Source organism: Passer domesticus, chromosome 7, assembly GCF_036417665.1.
Source record: "Passer domesticus isolate bPasDom1 chromosome 7, bPasDom1.hap1, whole genome shotgun sequence".
Lineage (NCBI taxonomy): Eukaryota > Metazoa > Chordata > Aves > Passeriformes > Passeridae > Passer > Passer domesticus.
This window is the reverse complement of record NC_087480.1, coordinates 32313473-32335366: the sequence shown is the minus strand read 5'-3', so window position 1 is coordinate 32335366 and position 21894 is coordinate 32313473. Positions and strand designations below refer to the sequence as shown.

The following is a 21894-nucleotide window of genomic DNA, read 5'->3' as shown; positions in this document are numbered from 1 at the left end:
TGTGAGCTGGTCTGTGGAATGGGAGTTTAATTAGGGAGTGGGAGGAAAGGATGTATCTATTGTAGGGCAGCAGAAGGAGCAAGCACTGCCCAGGACAAGGGAAAGGAGCCAAGCACTCTTCCCATCCCAGCAGAGCAGGCTGGAGCCTACAGAGCATGCTGAAATCCCTGGAGATTCCCTGCCTCCTCCTGCCTTGTCACCTCACAGGGAGGCTGCCAGGGCCACACAGGGCTGCTGCTCCTCCACGTGGCACTGTGGCCGTGGCTGCTCTGGTGTCTCTGCAGACAGCAGTTGGTAGGTGATCTGCTTCAACTGGGATTTTTGGAAGGCATGGACTTTCCCATCTGGAGTAAAGTCTACCCAGGGCAAAGACTCTAAGAATTTTCAGGGTAGAAAATTATTCCTTCTCAGGCCAGGCTTCCCTGATGGAGCACGAGGATCCCAGTGATTCTTAATCTGTCCCTTGGTTTTCAGCAGTAGGAGTGTAACACGATAGGGAAAAATCCCCAGCCAAACCAGCTCCCCATGTCATGGGCTTGCATATGGAAACTGCTGATCTGTTCCAGCAGAAGCTGCAAAAGCCAGCCTGAAGTGTGTATTTGCCACAGGAAACTTCAGCAGAGATGGTTAAATTTCAGCTTAATTCTTTAAGAGGAAACAGCCAGACCTGTGATGTTTTGGTGGTGTTGTTGGATTGCAGTAGTGATATGTATCTGAGAGAGCCATCTCTTTCTTTTTCTCTCCAAGCCTCCAGTTTTGTTTTAGCATTTTGCTCCAATGACATTTTCTTATTGCCTCTTAACATGATGGATGGGACTGGTCTGTACTCCCTCAAACATTCCCTGATCCTTGGGAATGTGGGGGATGTGTGTGTGTTTCCAGCACAAAGAGCACATCTGTGCTGACCTCTACTTACATGCTAAGAAATCCATGTTATCTAAAAGAAGAGAAATCCAGAATAATTGGCCAAAGCAGTTGGTGAGTGTGACTTGGGGTGCAGGTCCCTTTGAGCTTTCTGTGAAAAAGACCTGTCTTTCTGTGGTTTGAATGGATCCAACTTAACTCCTAGCTAGCAGATTTTGTGCATTTGCCTAAACCCAGAGCCTTTGATGTGAGGAAACTCTTCCCAAGTCTGAACTGTGAACAAGTGTCCACCAAGCCTGCTCTGTGGATAAGCCAAATACAGAGTTTGTTTTAACCTCTGGGATGTAGGAGTCTGGGGAAACTGCCTCATGTTCATGTTGATTTCTTCTGAACTGTTTTCTGTTTCTTCTTTGAAGTGTGTGATAAAGCAGAAGATGTTCTGTAGGAGTGGATTGTATTGGTAGTGATTTCAGTGGTGCCATGGTCTGAGATAAGGTCACCTTTCTGTTTTGCTGCATGTTGTCTTCACAGTGCCCTTTGAACTGGGCTGACACCTTGCAATGCCTCCAGGGTCTTTTTAGGATACATTTCTGCATCTTGGCAGATGCAGCTTCTGTTCCTTTTTCCTGTGAGAGGCTGCTTGGCTAATGCCATATAAAATCATCCTGAAATGAGTAGATGCCAGATTCCTGTGCACTTGGCCTGGATAGCAAATACTCTTTTTTTTTTTTTTTTTTTTTTCCCCCAGCCTTGCACAGAAGTGAACATTGCTGTGCTCTCCTCACTGGGGCTTCCTGGAAGCACACTGGCATTCTGTCCTATGTCTCTTGTTGCCTCATCTTGGGCTCTCCTGCTGAGGTGGGTTTCAACCCCTTTTTTCTAATTCCACCTAAAATCTTGATACGTTTATTACTTGGAATTTTTTTTTCTGTGATTCTGTCTAAATCACTCTCAAGTACATTATTCTTGTTGCCTTTAACATGTAGAATTTAGTGAATGGGTTTTAATACCTGCATTAGTTGTTGAAATAGGAACTGTAAAGCAGGAGTGATATGAATAATTACCTTTCCTCCAGTTATAACCCAGAAACATTGTTGAGCACCGCCAGCATCTTAAGAGCCCCAGGGGGCTACCTTGTTTCTGATGCACCAAGTGTTTAATGCTGCTGCTCATTCATTCTTTATTAATTGTCTGAATTTCATAATTGCTGATTTAGTTACAGTGTTATCAGCCTGCCTTCCTTGGCGTGTCACTGCTTCTCTGCCTGGCTATTCTTATTTGCCTTCTCAACTGATCTTACTCAAGCTTTTTATGCAACAGTGGGAGAACAGCTCTGTGGTGAGCAGTAAAAAAAAATACCAAAATAAATCCTGTATTTCACAACTTGGGGCGTAAATATCACCGTGCTGCAATTTGTCTCACTTTGCTGAGCTGACACCTTTCTGAAGTGCTGTGTGGGTATCTTCTTAGGCTGCCCCTTGCTTTGTCACCTGCCCTCAGGGTACATTTGGGATGACTTTGTGCTCCTCTACAGTATCAGCCCTGCCTTCGACCCATCCATGCGGGCAAGGATTACCTCATCTGCCTTGGGGCAGGGTCTGTCTTTGGAAGGATGCATTTGGGAGGGAAAGCTAATTTTGAAATAGGAATTTTGTTTTCCTTCTCAGATGGAGAGAGGTGCTGGGCTGGACATTGCCTGTACTGCTCAGTCCTGGGGTCCCTGAGACATCAAGACTGGCTGGTGCTAGAGAGGGGCAGGAGTTTATCAGGGGTTGCTGTAAAGGGGCATGACTGAACTGCTGCAAATGGCAGTGCTGCTCCTTAAGCCAAGCTCATCCCAGCACAGGGGCTCACACCCGCTCTGGGCTGGAAGAACAGAAGCCATTTCCAGGCTCTGGCAGTTCCTCACCTTCTTCAAAGCGTGGTTGCACCAAACAGTTTGTGTTGCCTCTGCCTGCACAGGTCAAACCAATGCATGTCTAATTAAAAATACCACAAATTCCAGTCAGATGTGGGCTTTCCAAGGAATGCACTTCTGCTTATTCTAGCAGCAGGTGGTAAATATTAAAACGTGTACAGCTCTCTTCTTGTGTTCTCCCTCCCGGGCTGTGAAAAGCAGTGCGAGAGCGGAGCCTGCAGATGCACACAGAGCCCATCCTTGTTTTCCTTGACTGCAGGAAGCAGCTCAAAGCCCGGCTGTTGTTTCTATAACCAGTTTGACCAGTGTCCCCCACGCACCCACACACCAGCTCATTCACACCCTGGCGGGGTCACCAGAGATGGCAGCGTGTGAAGGCAGGGGGGAGCTTGCCACCTCCCACACAGGTCCAGCCCAGCTGTTGTCACTTCCCTGGATTTCTGAAAGGAGTTTGGAGATGTTTCCAAGGCTGGGGGATGGCGTGTTGCAGGGTCTCCACTGACCTTCATGCCTGGCTGAGAGGTGCTGTTTTTCCCAGCCCATAAGCACTGCTCCCACTCGGAGTTGTCACTGAATGTGCCCAGGCTGGAGGAGAAATGATATGGCTAGGCTGGAGTCCCCAGCTTTCCTTCATAAGCTTAGTATTAGTCAAGCCCCCATGGAGTGAGCAGTAACACTTGCACAGGGACCTTGGTGGCTTTGGTGAGCTGCTGGTGGGGCTGAGGGAGGAGGCTGGGAAGTGTGCTCCTGCTCCAGCACCTGCATCCCTCGTGACACAGTGCTGCTGCTGCGTTCCCGTGGGACCTCTGATTTAAGGGTGTTTTAAAAAAAAAAAAAAACAAACAACAAACTAACAGAGAAGTATAGGATGCCTGAGGATTTCTTGTAGGGAGCTAAATCATCTTGCAAATGGAAGTCTTGAAAAGAAAGGGTTAGCATAAGTTGTTTGTTAACTTTCTCCATTTAACCCTGTGACTGATAGTGATTTAATTCTTACCAGTTCTGATTTCTTTGAGCTTCCTGTGAAGCTGCTTCTCCTGCAGATGGCTCATGAGTGTGTCCCAGTTTGCCACCTCAACTTGTGAAACTCGGAGGTAGTGAGGGAGGCTGGAGGAAGCGGATGGAGGCAGCTCTGGGAGGAAATAGCAAACTGAGCAGAAGGCATTTATTGTGAAGCATTTGATGTTATTGGAAAACATATTTTGTGTGATAGATGGGTATGCTGCAATCCTGGGGTGGTTTTGAAGCAGCAACCTTAACTTTGCTCTACCGCTCTCACAGCACAGGTATTTTTAGCCTGATTCCCATTTATACCCATCACAGACGGTTACCAAAATTAAACCTGAAGTTGGGTGGGAAAATAGGCACTGACCTTGTCAGTGCTAACCAAAATCACATCTATTTCAGACAAACACATGTACCTCAGAGCTGCATTTCCCATATGTGCAAATGCAAATCCAAGGAACTGTGGAAGAGTTTTAAAAAGCATCAGTAAGCCCAAGAACAAGCATCCACTATTTCATTATTCTTCCTCTCTTCCAAATTACTGTGGCCTTAAATTTAAGTCCAGCTAATGCTAAAACCACCAGCAGTGAGGTGTAGGCAAGAGGACAGGGGAAATTTAATCCTGAGGAATAGTTTAAACCCCAACTATCAGGATAGCAGAGGTGTCCAGCATGTTTGGCCATGCCATGCTGGCAGTCTGCCAATGGAGTGGCCGAGAACCTTCATCCTGGCCTCAGATATCTGCATGTTTCTGTGCCCCACAATGGGACCCATCCCTGCTCCAAGTGTGAGTGCCACAGGCTGGTTTTGTCCTCAGATTTGGCAGCAGGAGCAGGGAGCCCAACTAAAATGACCGCACTGGGGAGATCCCCAAATTTCCCTGCTTTTCTTGTCTTTTTGTATCCCAGCTCCTGGAGGGAGTAGGGAGGTGCTGCTGGCATCCCATGGCAAGTGCCCTGCTCCTGTGTGGAGCATGGGCATAGTCATGGCCAGATTTACAGATGCACAGAGGAATTGGGGTGCAGTGAGATCCCACAGTGAAGGGCGTGGGAGTCCTCAGACACAGGCAGCAGCACAGCACTTTGGTAGGATGGCTCTTAGCAGTGTTTTAGAAATGGCTTCCAGTCCGTTTGTTGCTGATCACATTAGTAGGCTAAGCAGGTATTTCAGTGTGCTCCCCTTCAGCAAGCCTGAGTCCCCTGAGGGCATAAAGTGCAGCCCAGAGCAGTGGGCTGTCAGATACTCTGAAGCCTTGGTCAGAAATGCCTTTTGGATGAAGCTGTCTGCCCTCCTGGGAGGTGCCCTGCTTTCAGCCATTTCATCCCCTCACACCTGTGCTGCTTCCCCAGCAGGGCCGAGGAGCCGCGGGCCAGGGCAGGCTGGCAGGCACCTTTCTGTTTTGGGGGCAGCAGGCTGCAGCAGCAGGGAGTGATGGATGCTGCATGCTGGGGACCCCCTGGCAAGACTCTGGCTGTCTGCTGCCCTCCCTTTCTGACCCTGGGCTCTGGGGAGAGGCAGTGCTGCCTCAGCTTGCGTGGTTGCAACTCTTCTGACCTGCAAGGCTGCTTCTGGCCAGGTTATATCTGCCTGCTACTTTTCAAATCCAAAGCTGTATCTAAAATCATTCCCCTCTCTCCAATGCTCTTTTCTTTCAGTTAACTGAAAGGCACACTTCTCCTCCATTTAACCAGAAGGAAAAAGGAGGACAAGAGGTGTCCTGGCTGCAGTTTGCTCCTGGTGCTTTGGCAGGACCCCGGCGCCAAGCTCAGGGTGTTGGTTACCCCACAAAGGGCTCAAGGGAAGCTGGTGCTGCCCTCCTGCTCCTCTTGCTTTCCCTGCACAACCCCAGGGTGGCTTGGCACCCCTGGTCAGGAAAAAATGGCCTTTTCCTCGCAGGTTCCCATTCCTGCACAGCCCACAGGTGGTTTCTGAGTCATTCCAGGGCTCTGGGGCTGCTGCCATTTCTTTGTGTGGTTCAGTAAAGCAAAATCCTCCTACCCTGTACAGAGCTGTGCTTGCCATTCCTCCCAGTTATGGCTATTAGGATCCCAGCAAGGTTTCTCAGGCTTCCCTCCTGGGAAGCTCGTGGAGGGTTCTGAGGTTTGCTGTCATTCCCGTGTTTTCAGCAGCAGGAATTGTGAGGTATGTGCCTCCCCCCGGCCGTTCATTCCTGGCGCCGCGGAGCCTGTGCCCATTGAACTCGATCCCGGCTGTCATTTTGCAATAAGTTAATTCTTCACGAGAGCACAGCGCCGCTCCTCCCCCGAGTGCCGGGGCAGCGGCGGCTCTGCATCAGCCCGGGCTGACCCGGGGTTAAAATCTAACTCGGCAGGTATTTGATTCGGTATTTTATGAGCTGCTGTGCCAGCCAGCTGCAGGAGGAGCCGGGGAGCTCAGGGCTGAGGGTGCTCCCACAGCTCCTTCCCAGCCAGCCCTCTGCGTTCGGCACGGCTTTGCTCACAGTTCCACATCCTTTCTGCATAAACACACAGAAATGCAGCTTTCTGGCAAAAATTACATCCTCTCCTGTGCTTTCTCTTATGGCAGATTTTCGTCTCCTGCCTCCCATGCTAGCAGAGCAGCATTGAGTTTTGTCGGAATTGCTTTTTCCCTGTTAATTGAATTCTCAAAACACTGCTCTTTCCCCAGTACAAGGTACAAGCTTGTAACGTTTTTCCTCTTTTTTCTCTTTATTTTGTTTTGAGGAGGGGGATAGAGGGTGGATGGGAACAGTGGCAGCTCGATGCACTTAGAGCAACTTAATTTAAAAAAATATTCTGGTTTTTTGTATTCTGCTGCCACAAAGTGACCATAAAGCATTCCTGGTACCTTCCCTTACTTATAGACAGTGCTAGTGGGCAGACTTAAATTTTACCTGAGGCAGTTTAGATGGGCTGGAACAAAATGAGGGCATTTTAATTCAGGTTAACATTTTTCAGATGCTTGTGAATGTGGGGGGATGATGGATCTAGAAAGACATCATCTCTCCTCCTCAGAGCCTGATCTGCCTGACCTTGCTTGCAGTGTGTGGTTACAAGTTTTCTCACACTTCTGCTGAGTGGAAACATCCTGATAGGGATGGGTAGCATCTTTCTAGGGATGCTGAGTTTTCCCTGCTTTTCACACATACCCATCGCTCTCGGATTCATACATAATTTTACTCCAAGCTGACAAGGTTATATGCACTCTCTATTAAGCAACATATGTTAACTCAGTTCTCCAGAAAGGGCAATTTTAATACTCTGCCAGTAGGAGTGCGTTGTGCAATGATGCATACACCAGCTGGCTTCTTTTCCTTCCAAAGTTATTTAAATACTGAACTCTGCACAAAAGACAGATGTTGAAAATAGCCTCCCACTAACCCGAGGTCGATGGGAAGGCTCCTGTGCTCTGACGGAGTAGATGTTTCTCTTCCGTTTGAAAAGAGGAATGTGTTTTTTTGTGGCCAGGGTAAAATTAAGGGATAATCTTTATTCACGTAGTTGGTGGGATTTTATGAGTGATCTTGTACTTCTTTTGCATTACTGAGACCACCTTTGATCTTCTTCTCAAATAGTTGCAGGGCTTTTTAACTGATGTATCTCAGATGTCCATTTTCAGTCTTTTCTCAAAAATTTCAATGCAGCTCTTAGAGCTTCAGTGGGAGACCAACTGTGGAGCTGTGCAAGTCCGGGAACAGATGTTGTTTCCTTTTCCATTTTTCTGTGTATTTCCCTGAAATGAATTCTTCTCTTTCTTCTGGCATTGTCACATTGCTATAAACAAGAATTAAGATAATTAACCCAAGCTTGTAGTATTATTACAGATATTTAGAGGTCCAGAAACACACCCAGGATGGGCAAAATGGCTGGGTTGAAAGCTAAGAAAGCTCTTTTGTTATGGCATTTAATTGGTTATAAGTAGTACAGTGAAATCCTGCATGGTGTGAAACCAGAGGGATCATGGGAATGCTGTGCAAATCCTCTTTCCTTTCTTGATTTCAAGCTGGATAATTATTTCTGTATCAGTTCTTCATTGAGCCGTAGGCTAGGATTCAGCTCTCCAAGAGGGAGCCATGGGTGGCTGAGCTTATCACGTATGAGATGTGATTTTTCTCCTGAGGCAGTCACCAAATCCCAGTGCAGCGCCCAGCAAGTGTGGGGTGAATTGCTGCCACCCAGCTGCCTGCACCCAAATACATAGATGTTCCTATTGCGCATCTTTGGGAATGCAGGATGTACGCCCAGCAAGGATTGGGTGGCAGTGGAAACATGGGGGTTTCCTTTTCCTGTGGGTCAGCTGGTGCCTGCTTGTTTTGGGTGCAGCAGCTGTGGCTGTGGCTGTGCAGACCATCTCAGAGAGCCTTTGGTGGTATTTCCAACCCTGCCATCACCACCTCTGCTCTTCTCCCAGCAGCAAGAACAGCTAAATCCTAAGGCTTTGCAGCCCTCTCAAGCTTTCTCTTTGTTTTGCAGCGGAAGGAGGAATGTTGACAAAGATGGGCAGCATATCTGTACCTGGGCACAGTAGTTGTCAAGAACAGCTCCAAGCCAGGGGGGTTGTGATCAGTAGTGCAGAGATGTTCTTCCATGGCCCCGTTAAGTAAAGGTTTTGCTTTCAACCCTTTGCAGTCTCTGTGGCTCAGATCTCACTCAGTGGAACTGCACAAAGCTGGCAGTTCCTTAGACCAAATTAGGAATCCCCTCGAAATCCGCATCTCCTGGCCGGTGGGACCCAGCACGCTTTCCGTGCGCAGCCGCGGTGTGTGAGAAGCAGCCGGGCTGAATTGCGGTGCTTTGAACGCTCCTCCCGGCTGATTTGTTGCTAAATCGCGGTCAGTGTTGCAGCAGAGCCCCGGGGGCCGGTTCATTGGCGTTCCGCCGGCTGGAGCTGCGGTCCCGGGGCTGGCGGGGCTGGCTGCCCTGAGGAGCCCGGGATGGGCTGGATGGGCAGCGGCGCTCTGAGCACACGGATCAGCCCTGCGAAGGAGCTTGGCTCTGCAGTGTGTCAGGATAAAGGCCTGGATTTGTGGAAGGGCTTAACGAATCTGTCTGCTCGGTCCTTCTGAGAATTTGACTTCTTTGCTTCCAATGGGTTTTGCTGGAGTTTTGCAGTGACCCAGGCACAAGGGGGCTTTGGCTTCAGCGTGGCACAGGCTCAGCAGCTCTTCCCACAGCACTCCCCAGTGCCAGGCTCAGGGCGAGCCTGGGCAGAATCCCTTGCCTGCAGCTAGGGATTGTGGAAGGCTCTCCAATGAGCTCTGCATGATTCTGTCCCTGAAATGTGCCAGAACTGGGTAGCATCTTTGCTGAAACCTCCTGGCCTGTCTGCATTGCTGTCCTAGGGCTGTTGCTTACTCAAAAAACATACTAAAAATAGTCTGTCTTACCCTGAGATATTTTTCTGTCTTCCAAGCCCACATCAGTTGCACTTGGGGTAGCCCAGAGTAGAAACCCCACAGCACCAGGAGTTCCAAAATGCAACTGGATGTGTATAGTCAATGATTGTTAGAACCAATAAATCAGGCATCAGCAGCCAAGGTGCCATACAGTCACCCTGGATGCTGCAGAGAGCTTCCAGATCAGTCTGCACCTCCTGGAAAATCACATGCAGTGCTTCGAAAAGGACTGGGATAATTACTGCAAGGTAGTCAGGCCAAAGCTCACCTTTTCAGGGCTAAATCAAGACATTTCATTAGTGTTAGGTACCAGGCACTGGTCTAGTGTCCTGACAAGACACAAAGAAGAGGGTCTTGAATGCAGTTTCATCTCTGCTAGTAATGGTGGGGATGGCACTTGGAAGCCTACACCGGGGGTTCTTTGGTGAGACCCTTCTCCATGAGGAATAAGCCATGCAAGCAGCATATGGGATGTGCTGGGGGCTTTGAGGCTGACCAAAGGCACGGTAGGAGCCTGACCTCTGCTTTCTCCAGCCCATCACTGTGGCTTCAGCCCCAGCGTGGGTGGCCTTGCCTGGTCAGTGCTGCATTCCCCACACTGTTTCCCAAGCCTTCTGAATCTCCTATCCCCTTCAGCCACTTTAAATGGTTTTGAGGAATTGCGCTTTCAGGTCCTTCATCTTTTGATCACAGGTCAGGGCCAGCAGCTTTTCCTGCCTGCTGGCTCTGGCTGCCAGAGCTGATGCATCACGCGGTGCTGGAAATGTCACAGCGAGGCTGGCGCGGGCTGCAGGCAGGGCACCGCTCCCTCTGCAGAGACACTGCCGAAATGGCGAGAGGATAAATCAAATCCTCTGCCTCGGACAGGCAAGGAGCAGGATGCAGGGCTCTTTCTGGGCACCAAGGGTCTGTCCCCATGGCTGTGCACAGATCCCTGCAAGTGGGACCAGCATATCAGGTGCCTGATGTGGCTGCACCTGTGGCAAACCAGTCGTGGCACTCCTCAAAAGTCCGCAGCAGGATCAGCCCAAATGGCTTATTTAGCCTACTCCTGTGTCAGCTTTCTCCCCACTTGTAACACTCTAAATGCCAGAGTGGGTGGATTTGGGAGAATCTCATTCTCTCCCCAGGCCAGAGCAGAGCTCTGTGTTTAGTCACTGATCTTTGGAAGTTCCTGTTGGGATTTTTTCCTGTCCAGTGACTTCTAATTGAGGTGGGTCATTGCATTATCCCATCTCCCCTGGAGGGGTTTACAGAATCCTCAGCAATCATCTTCAGTCTTATACTGAGCCCAAAAATACCCAATTCAAAATGGCATTTCACTTTCCAGAGCTCAGCAGTGGCCATAAGCCAGCGGGGCAAGCGCAGCCAGGCTGTGGATCCTTGGGGGTCATGGTGGGCCCTCTCTGGGGAGGCACAGCCCTTCAGAGGAGCAGACCAAGTGCCTTTGAAATACAAGCTAACATTCTCAGCAGCATCCTGAACTGGGTAAAGCATTATCCACATCCAGGGACTGGATTGCTTTGGTGTGTGCTCCTCCAGATGCTGGGCACAGGGACACAGCAGGGCAAAAAGACCCCTTGTCCTGTCCTAGCATGGATGTACAGGTTGATGTGGCATCAGGAGAACCTGCCCCTTCCTACTGCAGCCTCTTCATCCCTCCCTGGGGCTGTCCTGGCACAGGAAAGCTAATTCAGGTGTTTTCTGCCATCTCCTGCAGTATGAGTTTAAAGCCAAGAATATCAAGAAGAAGAAAGTGAATCTCATTGTGTCGGTGGACGGCGTGAAGGTCATTCTGAAGAAGAAGAAGAAGGTAGGCAGCACTGGTCCCTGGGGCAGCAGTGCCTCAGCAGCAGGACCCTTCCCCTCATGATGCAGGGACCTTGCAGCATCCTTGAAGTTCTGGGAAACTCTGGTGGGCTGGGAGAGGGGGGCATGGGCTGGGGTCAGCCTTGTGTGAGTCATGTTCCTGCAGGGTGGCTGAGCCAGTCCTGGTGTGGTGCAGAAGGGGCTCAGGGGGCCCTGTGGGAGGTGATGTGGGATGTGGCTGGTCCCCAGCAGGACCTGACCCTTGGCAAAGGGTTGCAGGGGAGCAGCAGCAGAGCTGTGACAAGAGCTTCCCAAGTATGTCCCTAGACTGTCTCTCTGCCCTGTCCTTGTTCTCAAGGACAGCATCTGACGTACTCATTTTCAGCTTCTTTCATTGCAGAAAAAAGAATGGGCCTGGGATGAGTCCAAAATGCTCGTCATGCATGATCCCATCTACAGGTAAGGCTGTTGGGTGAGGGGACAGAGGTTTGTGTGGCTCTGCCGTGCCCCTTACCCACACCACACCAGCACCGTGCTGGGAAGTGGAGAGGGCAGCTCATGGAGCTTCTCGAAGCCTCCAGCTCTCCTCCTCCATCTTCTTCCCAAAAGCCAAGAGCAGGGGTTGTCTCTCCCAGGGAGGCCAAGCTGGAGTGAGAGAGGCCCCCAGCCATGCTGGGGAGGAGGTGGCAGGCACCTGGGCAGGGCATCCAGCTCTGTGAATAGGCCAGGAGTGGGGTTTGCTCTTCTCCATCTCTGGAGGGCTCCTGGGCTGCTGATGCTGTCCCTCGGGGCTGACCAGAGGAGTCCTGTGCTGCCTTTGCAAAATGTTTGCTGCTGTTGAATCAGCAGGCAAATTTTCCCAGCTGAGGTAAAACCACTGCCAAAAAAATTTCTAATGGGCTTTAGCAGGGATATGCTGCAGAGGTTGGGCATCTGCAGCACCCCGTGCCATGGGAAGCATTGGTTGTGGCATTGGCAGTCTCCTGGGCATGTGGGTAATGTGTATGCTTATACCCTCCCTTCCATTCTGTCCTTGCAGGATATTCTATGTATCTCATGACTCCCAGGACCTAAAGATCTTCAGCTACATTGCCCGGGATGGGTCTAGCAATGTCTTCAGGTGCAATGTCTTCAAGTCCAAGAAGAAGGTAAAGATTCCAGGATGCACATCTCATCCTGGTGTACTCTGGGTGGAGCAGCTGGGGCAAGAGCCCATGGATCTGAGATCCTGTGGCAGCAGAGACACCCCCGAGAGCTGTGCCAGCCTGGGGGGTCACCATGCAGAGGCAGCTCAGCTGCAGTTCCGTGTCCTCTCCCCGGCAGAGCCAAGCCATGCGCATCGTGCGGACAGTGGGGCAGGCGTTCGAGGTGTGCCACAAGCTGAGCCTGCAGCACACCCAGCAAAACGCCGACGGCCAGGAGGACGCGGACAGTGAGAGGAACGGAGACGACCTGGACGTCCCAGGTATTCCACAGAGGCAGAGGTGTGGGGGTGGCGTGGGGCAGATGTGGTTCACAGAGGCACTGTCTTCCCATACTGCTCCTGGATGGCTGACACCTCTGGGCAATGGATTTGCACAGCAATCTGGCCTGCTGTGCTCCAGGCTCAAGCTGGGATCTTGCCCAGCAAGGAACCTTCTCTAGGTGTTAGCCATGATCCTCTCAGACATCCCCCTTGCTGAGAGCCCATTAGCAGTGCTCGGGTCTCTGCTCCGTGCTTGGCTGCACATGCTGCAAACATTCCCTTGCTGCTTCCGCAAGGGAAGCACGGGGCCCCAAGCACATACCTTCCTCCTGTCCTCTCTGCAATTCCCAGAATGGACATAGCCGTGTTTGTGCTTTCCTATCAAGCTGTCAGGACTGCAGGCAGGCTGCAGACCCAGCTCCTTCTCAGCCCTGTGGGTAGAGGGTGTAGGGATGCCTGGCTGGGGGGGGCTACTGGTCCAGCCCCATCGGTGTGAGCTGTGCAGGGTCCTGGGGAGCAGCCTTGCTCCTTGGCACCGGTGCCTGTGCTGGAGGGGAGGCAGAAGTTCTATGAGAGTTTAGTCAAACCCTTCCAGTGCCAGGTGGGACACTGGCAGGTCCTGCTGCCTGTCTGTGTGTGGATTCCCTGCCCTGTTCTGCCCTGCCATGCTGTGGGCTGGATCCCCCACATCCCAACAGGGGCAGCCTGGGCTGGGCTGCGGTTTCCTGCTTGCCTCTGTAACCAGGGCTGTCCTGATGACCTAATCATTGGGCTGCCCTGGACCGGTCATTGTTTGGTTTTCCTCCACACAATGTCCCGGCCACAATATGCAGCTCCCTGGGGAATTCAGAGCATCTGTTTTTTGTTTTTCTTTCCCGTAATCTCTTGTTTACCTTTCTTCAGCTTTATCTGTGTTTTCTGTTCTTGGTGGCCCGTTTGTCCCACATCAGGGCTTTTGGCTGCCCTTCCCCAGGTTTGGTGTGCTGGGGCTGGGTGTGTTTTTAGCTGCAAGCCTCCTCCCGAGCAGCAGCGGGAAGAGCAGCCGTGTCTCTCTGTACCTGCTTCCCGCCAGGGCTGGAGGGTGGGCGGCAGGGGGGCGGTGGGGACCCACGGTGGGCATCACCCAGGGTGAGCCGCGGTGAGCTGCAGGGGCAGGCAGGCCGTGCCCTGCCCTGCCCTGCCCCTGCTCCCGCAGCCTGTCGCCTCTCCGGCGTGGAGAGAGCGGCCGCCTCCGCCGAGGAGACCGACATCGACGCCGTGGAGCTGCCGCTGCCCGGGGCCGACATCCTGGACTTCAGCCGTGGCGTCACCGACCTCGACGCTGTGGGCAAGGAGGTGGGTGCCACACCGAGCCCGGGGTCCTTGCCCTCCACTCTCAGGGGGTGGCACGGCCCCAGCCCCACGACTCTGACTGCATCAGAGGGCCCCGGGGTCAGGAGGGATTGTGCAGCATTCCTCAGCTCCTGGATCAAAGCCATCTGCCGCTGAAGGGCTGCCCTTTGGCTGGGGCCCAGGGGAGAGCGCTGTGCCGAGGCTCAGCTATGTGCAGCCACACGGAAGGGGTTTGGGGCACAGCTGATAGGGACTTTTTTCCACCAAAAACACAAAAATAAAAGACTTTTTTGATACAGTGGAAATTTCCATGGGAAGCATCAGCCTTTTCGGGAATTTTCTACAAAACTATGTGGGTTGTTGTTGAAACTGAAAAAGTATTGTTTTCAAAGGTTGTAAGCACCCTCAGCAAAGTGTGCAATAGCTGTGAATGCAGCTTCTTCTTTTCTGGGTATTTAGCGTGGCTGCTCTGTGCCAAAGCTCACGTGTGCCCAGTGGCTTTCTGAGGCGAGTGCCAGGGGATCACATCTTCAACACTGGTGTTTTGCAGAGCTGCCTCCACCCTGAAGACATCCTGACAGCATCACCCAAGATGCTGCTGCCCTCATCTGCCCAGCTGCCTGACCTGGGAACACCCCTCTCTGCCCACCACCAGATGCAGCTTCTCCAGCAACTCCTGCAGCAGCAGCAGCAGCAGACACAAGTGGCAGTGGCACAGGTTGTCCCCTCCATTCTTTCTCAGGGGCAGTGGCAGGGATGAGCACACTACTGAGCCCTTTGGTGCTGCTGAAGTCTCCTGCCTGGAGACAGCATTGAAGGCAGGCAGCTCCATGGGGAGGGAGCTCCATGAGGTGCTTGCCAAAAGGTGCCTGGGGCCTTTGGCCCCTGTCTGCTCGCCAGGGCCCTGCCCCAGTGACTGGTGTGCCTGGACTGTGCAGCTGGCAGCTCATTCTCCATGCAGTTATTTCTCATTGAAGCAGCTCTGGCTGCTTTATCCAACTCATTACCTGAGCTTTACTTGTTCTCTGACCCTGCACTGAGCTAGCTGCAATTCATCAACTTTTTTCATGGCCCCAGGCAATGGGCTCCAGCAGCCTTTCTGTGCTGCCCCATAGCTTTGCTCCTCTTGCATCAGTAAATCAGTATTTGTTGGTCAGTTCTGGCTGAGCTGCTGCCTCCAGAGTCCACATGCCTTTGGGGTCACAGACTGCCAAGTTGCTTTCCCCTCTGGAAGAGGGATCTGCATTATTGGGGAATCCTTTGTGTCTGTCCAAGAATAGTGTTGCTCACAATCCAGAAGGCTCCATGGTGCCTGCTTAAAGCGTAAAATATTGCACCCCATGCTCGTGGTCTGGCTTCATGGAAAGTTGTAAATCCCAGTCCTTTGCCTGGTCTCCTGTCATTCCCAGGCTCACTGTGCTTTAGCTCATCTCTGCCAAAGACACTGCTGTGCCACCTTGCTGACTACATTTGGGCAGCAGCTGCCTGCTGGCACAGCTGGCACTGCCTCCTGGTACCCATCTGTGGGGACAGGTGGCCCACAGCTGGGCAGCTTCAGGGGCCCTGCAGCAGCAGCTCACAGCTTGGCAGGTACAGAGAGCTTCCTCTTCTTCCTCAAGGTCACCTTCTAGGCCATTCTAGTAAAATAGCCTTTTGTGTTTGGTGGGGATATTTTTGTTTTTGGGTTATTTTTGGTTTGGAAATTTTTTATTGATTTTTTGAGGGTTTTTTTTTTTTTGGGTTTTTTTTTTTTTTGGTGGTTTTTTTTTTGTTGTTGTTTAGTTGTAAACCTGTGCTTTCCTGGTTCCAGTCCTTGCTGGAGCAGTTGTAGGAGCTGCGGGTGTGTGCCAGGAAGAGGTGCTGAGCCAAAGTGGCCCCCAGGTCACTGCTGTTCCTTTGTGCAGTGTACATTTCTGGGGTTCTTCCTGCTCAAACGCAGATCAGAAAGCTGCACTGGGCAGGAGCTCCTGGCTGTCTGCCCTCAGAGGCATGGTTCTGGGGACACAGATGCTTGCACAGAGGTAGTTCTGCTGAAATCGGTGGTGGTCTTGCCTGTGGGCTCCCCACAGGTATTGCTTCCCGGAGCCAGGCTGAGCAGTCAGCTCGCACCTGAGAGCCCTCAGCAGCTGCCTGCCTTCTGTGGTGCTCCAGCCCCTCCTTGCGACAGAGGCCACTGGCTGGGGCCTGTTTCTGGGGAAGCTGCTCAAAAAGGCAGCTTTTCCAGGGCCAGCTCTGCTGCACAGCTGTGCCCTCGCACACCCGCAGCACCTTCCAGTCGGTCGAGTGTGTCTCCTCTGCTGCATCCATCTGGCTGCTCCTGGGCTGCCCTTTCCATGCACATCTGCAGCTCACGTGCACCACTGACAGTTCAGCCAGTGCTGCCCTCCTGGCCTTGAGCTTTTCCGTCAGGGAGGCCAGGGGACAATGTGTTGAGTCCTGGTGTGACACCACCCACACGCTCCCCATCACATCTGCAGTACTCGCAGGGAATGGCTGCTTCATCACATCATGGGTTGGGATGCTGGTGAGCCCTGGGAGATGGGCAGGGATGGCCAAAGTTGAAGCCCTCAACCCTGGAGCAGCATCTGCCCATGCTCACCCGCTGTATCCTGTCCAGGTCCACCTGCTGAAGGACCAGCTGGCAGCAGAAGCAGCAGCACGGCTGGAGGCCCAGGCTCGTGTGCACCAGCTCCTGCTCCAGAACAAGGACTTGCTGCAGCACATCTCACTCCTGGTCAAACAGGTGCAGGAGCTGGAGCTGAAGCTGGCGGGGAACACCACTAGTAAGCACTGCCTCCCATTCCTCTCCCCTCGCAGCTAGCCAGTGCTGTGGGGCCATGCATGCGGGTGTTTTTCTTGGGTTTTTTTGTGCATTTCCAGTTACTTTGTTCAGAGGGATATTTGTGCCCTTCTGGCCTGGCTTGTGTGTGTGCAGCAGGGTGCTTGCATGCAGTGTGCGAAGGGGCTTGGGGAGGGCTGTATGGACAGGTAGTCACCTACCTCCATCAGCTGTATGTCTGCTTCCCCCAGTGGCTGCATGCTCCAGGCCAGCTCCATGCCCACCCAAGAGCCCCTGTTTGACCTTCCTCTCCAACAGATGTGGCTATCAGCTCTCTGCAGGAGCTGGGCTGGAAGATAATTAACTTCTTGTCCTGGAAAATTGGCCCTTTGTTGGCCAGCAGCAGCTCCTGGCATTAGTGACACCAAATAAGCCCTTCAAAACAGCAAGAGTGGAGAGGTTGATACCCAAGTGACCCCAGATTGTCCTCCTCTGGTCAGTGTGCAGCCAGCCGTGGTGGCCAGGGGATGCCCAGGCAAGCTGGGCCTCTTAGCTGTGCCCTTCTCTTGCAGCAGGCTCCCAGGACAGTCTGCTGGAGATCACCTTCCGCTCCAACGTCCTCCCCGTGCTCTGCGACCCGACCACCCCGCAGCCCGAGGACGCCCACCCTCCACCGCTGGGCCCCAGCTCGGCTTTCCCCAGCGCCGTGGGCAGCCCCATAGGTAGGAACGACTGTCTGGTGAAGCTGGAGTGCTACCGCTTTCTGCCGGACTCGGGGCCGCCCGCCCCGGAGCCAGCCCTGGGCAGCCTGGAGCTCATCAAGTTCCGCGAGTCGGGCATCGCCTCCGAGTACGAGTCCAACACGGACGAGAGCGAGGAGCGCGACTCCTGGTCCCAGGAGGAACCGCCGCGCCTGCTCCACGTCCAGCCCAGGCAGGACCTGGGCGACAGCCTGGAGGATGAGATCGCGGTGTAGGGGTCAGCAGGAGGTGGTGCAGAGCAGCCAGGACCTGCCGGAGCTGGGAAGGACCCTGGCCGCAGCCCCATGACCCTGGCAGGGATGGGACAGCCCAGAGGGAGGGGGGGCAGAGGAGGGAGCAGGAGGATTCCAGCGCCCAGTCGGGAGTGTCTGGAGGTGAGGATGGAGCCATGCCCAGGGTGTGTGCCGGGTGTGCTGTGCTCCGGCACACGTGGGCTTGTGTACTGAGCTGCAGCATCCCTGCCTTGCAGCAGACAGAGCTGACAGCTCCTTGTGCTCCCCCCTGGCCCCGTCTCCCTTCAAACTGTGTGTCAAGGTCAGGCAGAGGTAAGGGACTTCTCCTGGATTAGCCTCTGCTGCTGCTGGGGAAGCAGTAAAGCAGAGGAAGGGTTTTACTGGCGGAATGGGAGAGCAGTATAGGGCAGTGAGCAGGGACAAGAGGGACTGAGGGGGCAGCTCCAAGGTGGTGAGCAAGGACAGAGCAGCTAGTCTAGCTATCTGTGTGGTGTGCAGGGTGGGGGACAAGTACAGGGCCATGCTAAATGAGGGTTGGTGATGGTGCACTGTCAGAGTGGGTCTGTGAGTGAGAAGTGAGGCATTGAGGGATAGTGGGGATGAGCCTGGAAAGGATTTGAAGGGGTGAGGTGAGGTTGCACAGGCTGTCCAGGTGCAGGTAGTGGTTGGCAGGGGGATGTGGCACTTTCAGGACAGGGTTTATGTGCCAAGGCAGGTGGAGGGTGTGCAGGCAGAGCCCACTCCTCTGCCAGGCTGTGGAGCAGAGAGGAAGGCACAGTGCAGTGTGGGAGCAGGGAGCCAGGGCATGCAGCATCAAGCTGTGGAGTGTCCTCCCCCTCGTCATCTAATCCTTTGGCTCCTTGGCACAGCTGCCAGGTTTCAAAGCTTTTTTCATGCTCTCAAGTCACATTTTCAAGCACTTCCAATCACCACAAACTGCCTGCTTTGCTTTATAGACAAACCCTCCTATTTCCAAGCAGTTGTTTTGCCCCACACCAGGGCTGGGAGCTGCAGTGCTGGCATTGGCATCTTCAGGGATGAGCACACTTCCAGCTCTCAATGGGGAGTGAATGCTGGTGTCTGCAGGGGTACTTCATCATACCTCTGGTTTGCACACTATGGAAAAGTGAATCCAGGATCTCAGGGGTCCCCTACCAGCCCTCGAGACACTTATGGCTGAAAGCCATCTGTGGGGGCCTCCAAGGGATCCAGAGCTTGTTCCTTTTCTGCAAACACTTTTATCACCTGCCTGGTGCTGAGCCTCTAAGAGGCCAAGATTGGAAGGGGTATGAACCAAAGTCCTGATGTCCACCCTGCTTCATGTGGAAGCACTCGATGAGGTGGGAATTTGGCACAGTTGTCTTCCTCCCCATCCTCCCTCCTATCCTGCTTCTGCTTTGCTTTATTGCTTCCTTACTGCTCTCACCTTTGCCAGCTCTGTCTCTGCTCAATCTGCCTGCAACTAACCCCTGGCTGACACCACCTCTTGCTCTCCTCCAGGGCTTAGCCTGGCTGCTGAGGAAAGTCCATGACTTCTCTCTGCCCTGGTCCCCTTGGGACTGAGAGCTGCTGAGGAGTGTGTGGATGCGACCCCCAGGGTCAGCACGAGCTGTGCTATGCACCCTCTACCACACGACAGGACTGAGTGGACTCAAGGAGCTAAGGGTCTAGTAGGAAGGAAAGAAGGACATGTTTCAGTGTCCCCAGCAGTGCCCTGGTGTCCAGGAGAGCTCTGCACCAGCCACAGAGCAGACAGAGTGGGAGAGGGTGCTGTTTGGTACTCCTGAGTGGTGCTCCTGTCCTCTAGGCACCACTGCCTCCATAAGCCTTGTCCCACACGGCTGTGGGGACAGCTGTGTGCCAGCCCCTCTGCTGGAGACCTAACATGGCACTGCCAGCTCACAGCAGTTGAAGGGGAAAGCAAGGGGTGCGAGGTTGGTCCAGCTAGGAGGAAGAAGTGGGCATGACAGCATGCACAGGGCATGGCACTTACAGGGTAGGGATGGTTGAGCTTGGACAGGGATTTCCATGTGGGCAGAGAGATCGTTCAGGGGAAAGAACAGCAGGAGCTCATGGGGCAGATGAAGGGAGAGCCTGAGAGGAGAAACAGCAGGCCAGAGGTCTCTTCCAGGCTGGGCTGCCTCTGGAAGCAGGTGGGGGAGCCATCTCCTGAGCCACCCAGGAGATCCTGAGCACCCAGGTCCATCCCTGCTGCACACACAGAGCTCAGTCCCGTGAGGGGCTGTCAGGACCAGATGTGGTCTCGGGCTCCTACCCCACGCTCTGCCCACAGGGAACAGGGGGGTGCTGCTGGGGCCGGGTGGGATCCTGCCAGCCTCATGCTGCACCATGGGTGTACACATGTAAATGACCCCTCCTAAGTCAACGCTGCCTCCAAGACTCCTCTCTAGCCTCTCACTTTTGTTATGGACCTTGACAGGGGTTTTATAGCTATATTTTTTGTCCTTTCTTTTCCTACAACTGTCATATTACTAACTGTTGACTCTATCTGGGAAGCCAATCTGTCAATGTAAGTGCACTTAACCCTTGGGTGTTGTCATTAGTCAACTGGCTTTTGCTAAATAAATCTTTCTATTTCTCAAGGCTTTCTGTTGTCTCTTTCTTCTCACTGACTCTCTCTTTCTGTACTTCCTTCCCTCTCCATGCTGGGTGCCAGCACCAGCAGTGGCATCCTCTGGCCTTATGGAGACCCTCTCCAAGCTAAGCTTCCTCTCCTGTGGGACCCCTGCTTGTGGTGCTTGCCACAGGATGCCCATGAGAGCAAGGTGCCCAGAATGGTGCTGGGAGTAGAGATGTTTCAGTCTTGCCCTTCAGCCACTGCACAGCACAGTCTTGTCTCAGGGCTGATCCAACAGCTGGAGGGTTCCAGGGGCTTCCTGGCATCTGCAGAGCTCCCCACAGAGATGCAGAGATGCTAATCGGCACTTCCAGGGGCTTGGGAAATGTTTGGCAGCTGGAGAAGGAAAAATAGGGAAGAGCCTTTCTCAAAGGATGGCAGAAGTGTTGTGTAGGCAAAATCAGTGCACGGGCAGGATCTGACTGCTTCTGAAACAATTATTTCTGCTGCTGGCAGGAGTGATGGAGCAGTGCCCTCCCGTGGCAGCCGCCTGGCTGCTGGGGCTGCACGGACACCCTGAGGGCTGCAGCCTCCTGTGCCTTGAGCTCCTGCTCCCCCAGGACCTCGGGCCTGCAGTAGAACCCCTTGCAGCTGTAGCCCTCCTGGGAGCTGGATCTGGGTCATGAGCAGCCACCGTGTGGGGAAGATGGGACAGCACAGCGTGCACTGGTAGCCACGCTGGAGCACAGGCTGGCACTTGGAAGCAGTGAGTTTGTCCTGGACCATAATGCTGGCTCTGCTGCTGGCCAGCGTGCCCCTCTCAGGGGCTGGAAGTCATCTGAGGAGCCAGAAGAGAGCTCTTCAAGAGGTTGTCAGGTTGCTCACACTCCTGAGAGCTGGTGTCCAGGCTGGAGGAGAAGCTGCCCATGCACTGCTGGGTGGCTCTCTTGGGGCAGATGAATAGCTGTGGGATGAAGCCCAGGGCTGGGAGATACTGCAGGTGCAGGCAGGGAGCTCACTGTTCAGCAGACTGTGGGCCCACAGAATGCAGAGAAAAGGGCCTGCAGTGAGTTGGAGGACCCTGTAAGAGTTCAGCCCACCACAAGGTTGGGGCAGCCCTGGGAGCCCTTCCTCTCTGCCAGTGCCATGGAATGTGGAGGTGGTTGTCTCTGTCCCAGTATGTAACCCGGGATGCAGAGGTAGAGTTGGGCAGAGGATGCTGATGGGGAGCGAGGCCCCAGAACAGCACCAGGCTCACCCAGGAACCAGCTGGAGCCATCACACAGACCCACTCTGACATGGAGGCAGCCATGGGGGGTTTGAGCTGGCTCTCCTGGGGGCAGACCCCACAGCTTCAAGGACTCTTGCTGGAAGACATGGTGGAGAAGCCAGTGTAGCTCAGAGGTGGGGTTTGATTGCAGAGCCCTTTCCTCTGCAAGCACCTGCTGCCACCCACCAGAGACCCAGCCTGGGCTGAGCTGAGGGAGCCATGGTGGGGTGGGCAGTGCAGAGCCCACACCGTGGGTCTCCCAAGAGAAGGCCCTGTGGCTTTACCAGGGCGTGGCTGACAAGGGACCCACCCCCATGTGAGTCCCATCTCTTCAGGCAGCATGACATATCTGATCAGGGGGTTGGCAGCACACCTCACCTGGCAGTGTGGAAGGGACAGGCCTCTTCCCTTGCCATTCCCCTAGTAAATGCTTGCTCGCTCTCTCTTTTTCCACAACCTGCTTCCTAAGTCATTTGGTGTCAGGTAAGAGAAGCTCTCAGTGT

The 21894-nt window shown here is 53.4% G+C and overlaps 1 protein-coding gene across 7 annotated transcripts in view; it reads left to right on the top strand.

Moving 5' to 3' along the window:
• The window catches only part of NOS1AP (nitric oxide synthase 1 adaptor protein), a 42790-nt gene that overhangs the window by 18177 nt on the left and 2719 nt on the right, over positions 1 to 21894 (top strand). Inside the window, exons 1-9 of one of the 7 annotated variants that reach the window (XM_064427449.1) lie at positions 1683 to 1722; positions 10885 to 10977; positions 11374 to 11432; positions 12013 to 12121; positions 12297 to 12438; positions 13634 to 13773; positions 14321 to 14488; positions 16388 to 16553; positions 17122 to 17271. In XM_064427449.1, the coding sequence (XP_064283519.1) occupies positions 11404 to 11432; positions 12013 to 12121; positions 12297 to 12438; positions 13634 to 13773; positions 14321 to 14488; positions 16388 to 16553; positions 17122 to 17271 (904 nt within the window). In that variant the 5' untranslated portion in view covers positions 1683 to 1722; positions 10885 to 10977; positions 11374 to 11403. Of the gene's footprint in view, positions 1 to 1682; positions 1723 to 10884; positions 10978 to 11358; positions 11433 to 12012; positions 12122 to 12296; positions 12439 to 13633; positions 13774 to 14320; positions 14489 to 16387; positions 16554 to 17121; positions 20147 to 21894 lie in introns of those variants that run through there. The other 6 variants (XM_064427447.1, XM_064427446.1, XM_064427448.1 and 3 more) reach the window with 6 other exon arrangements.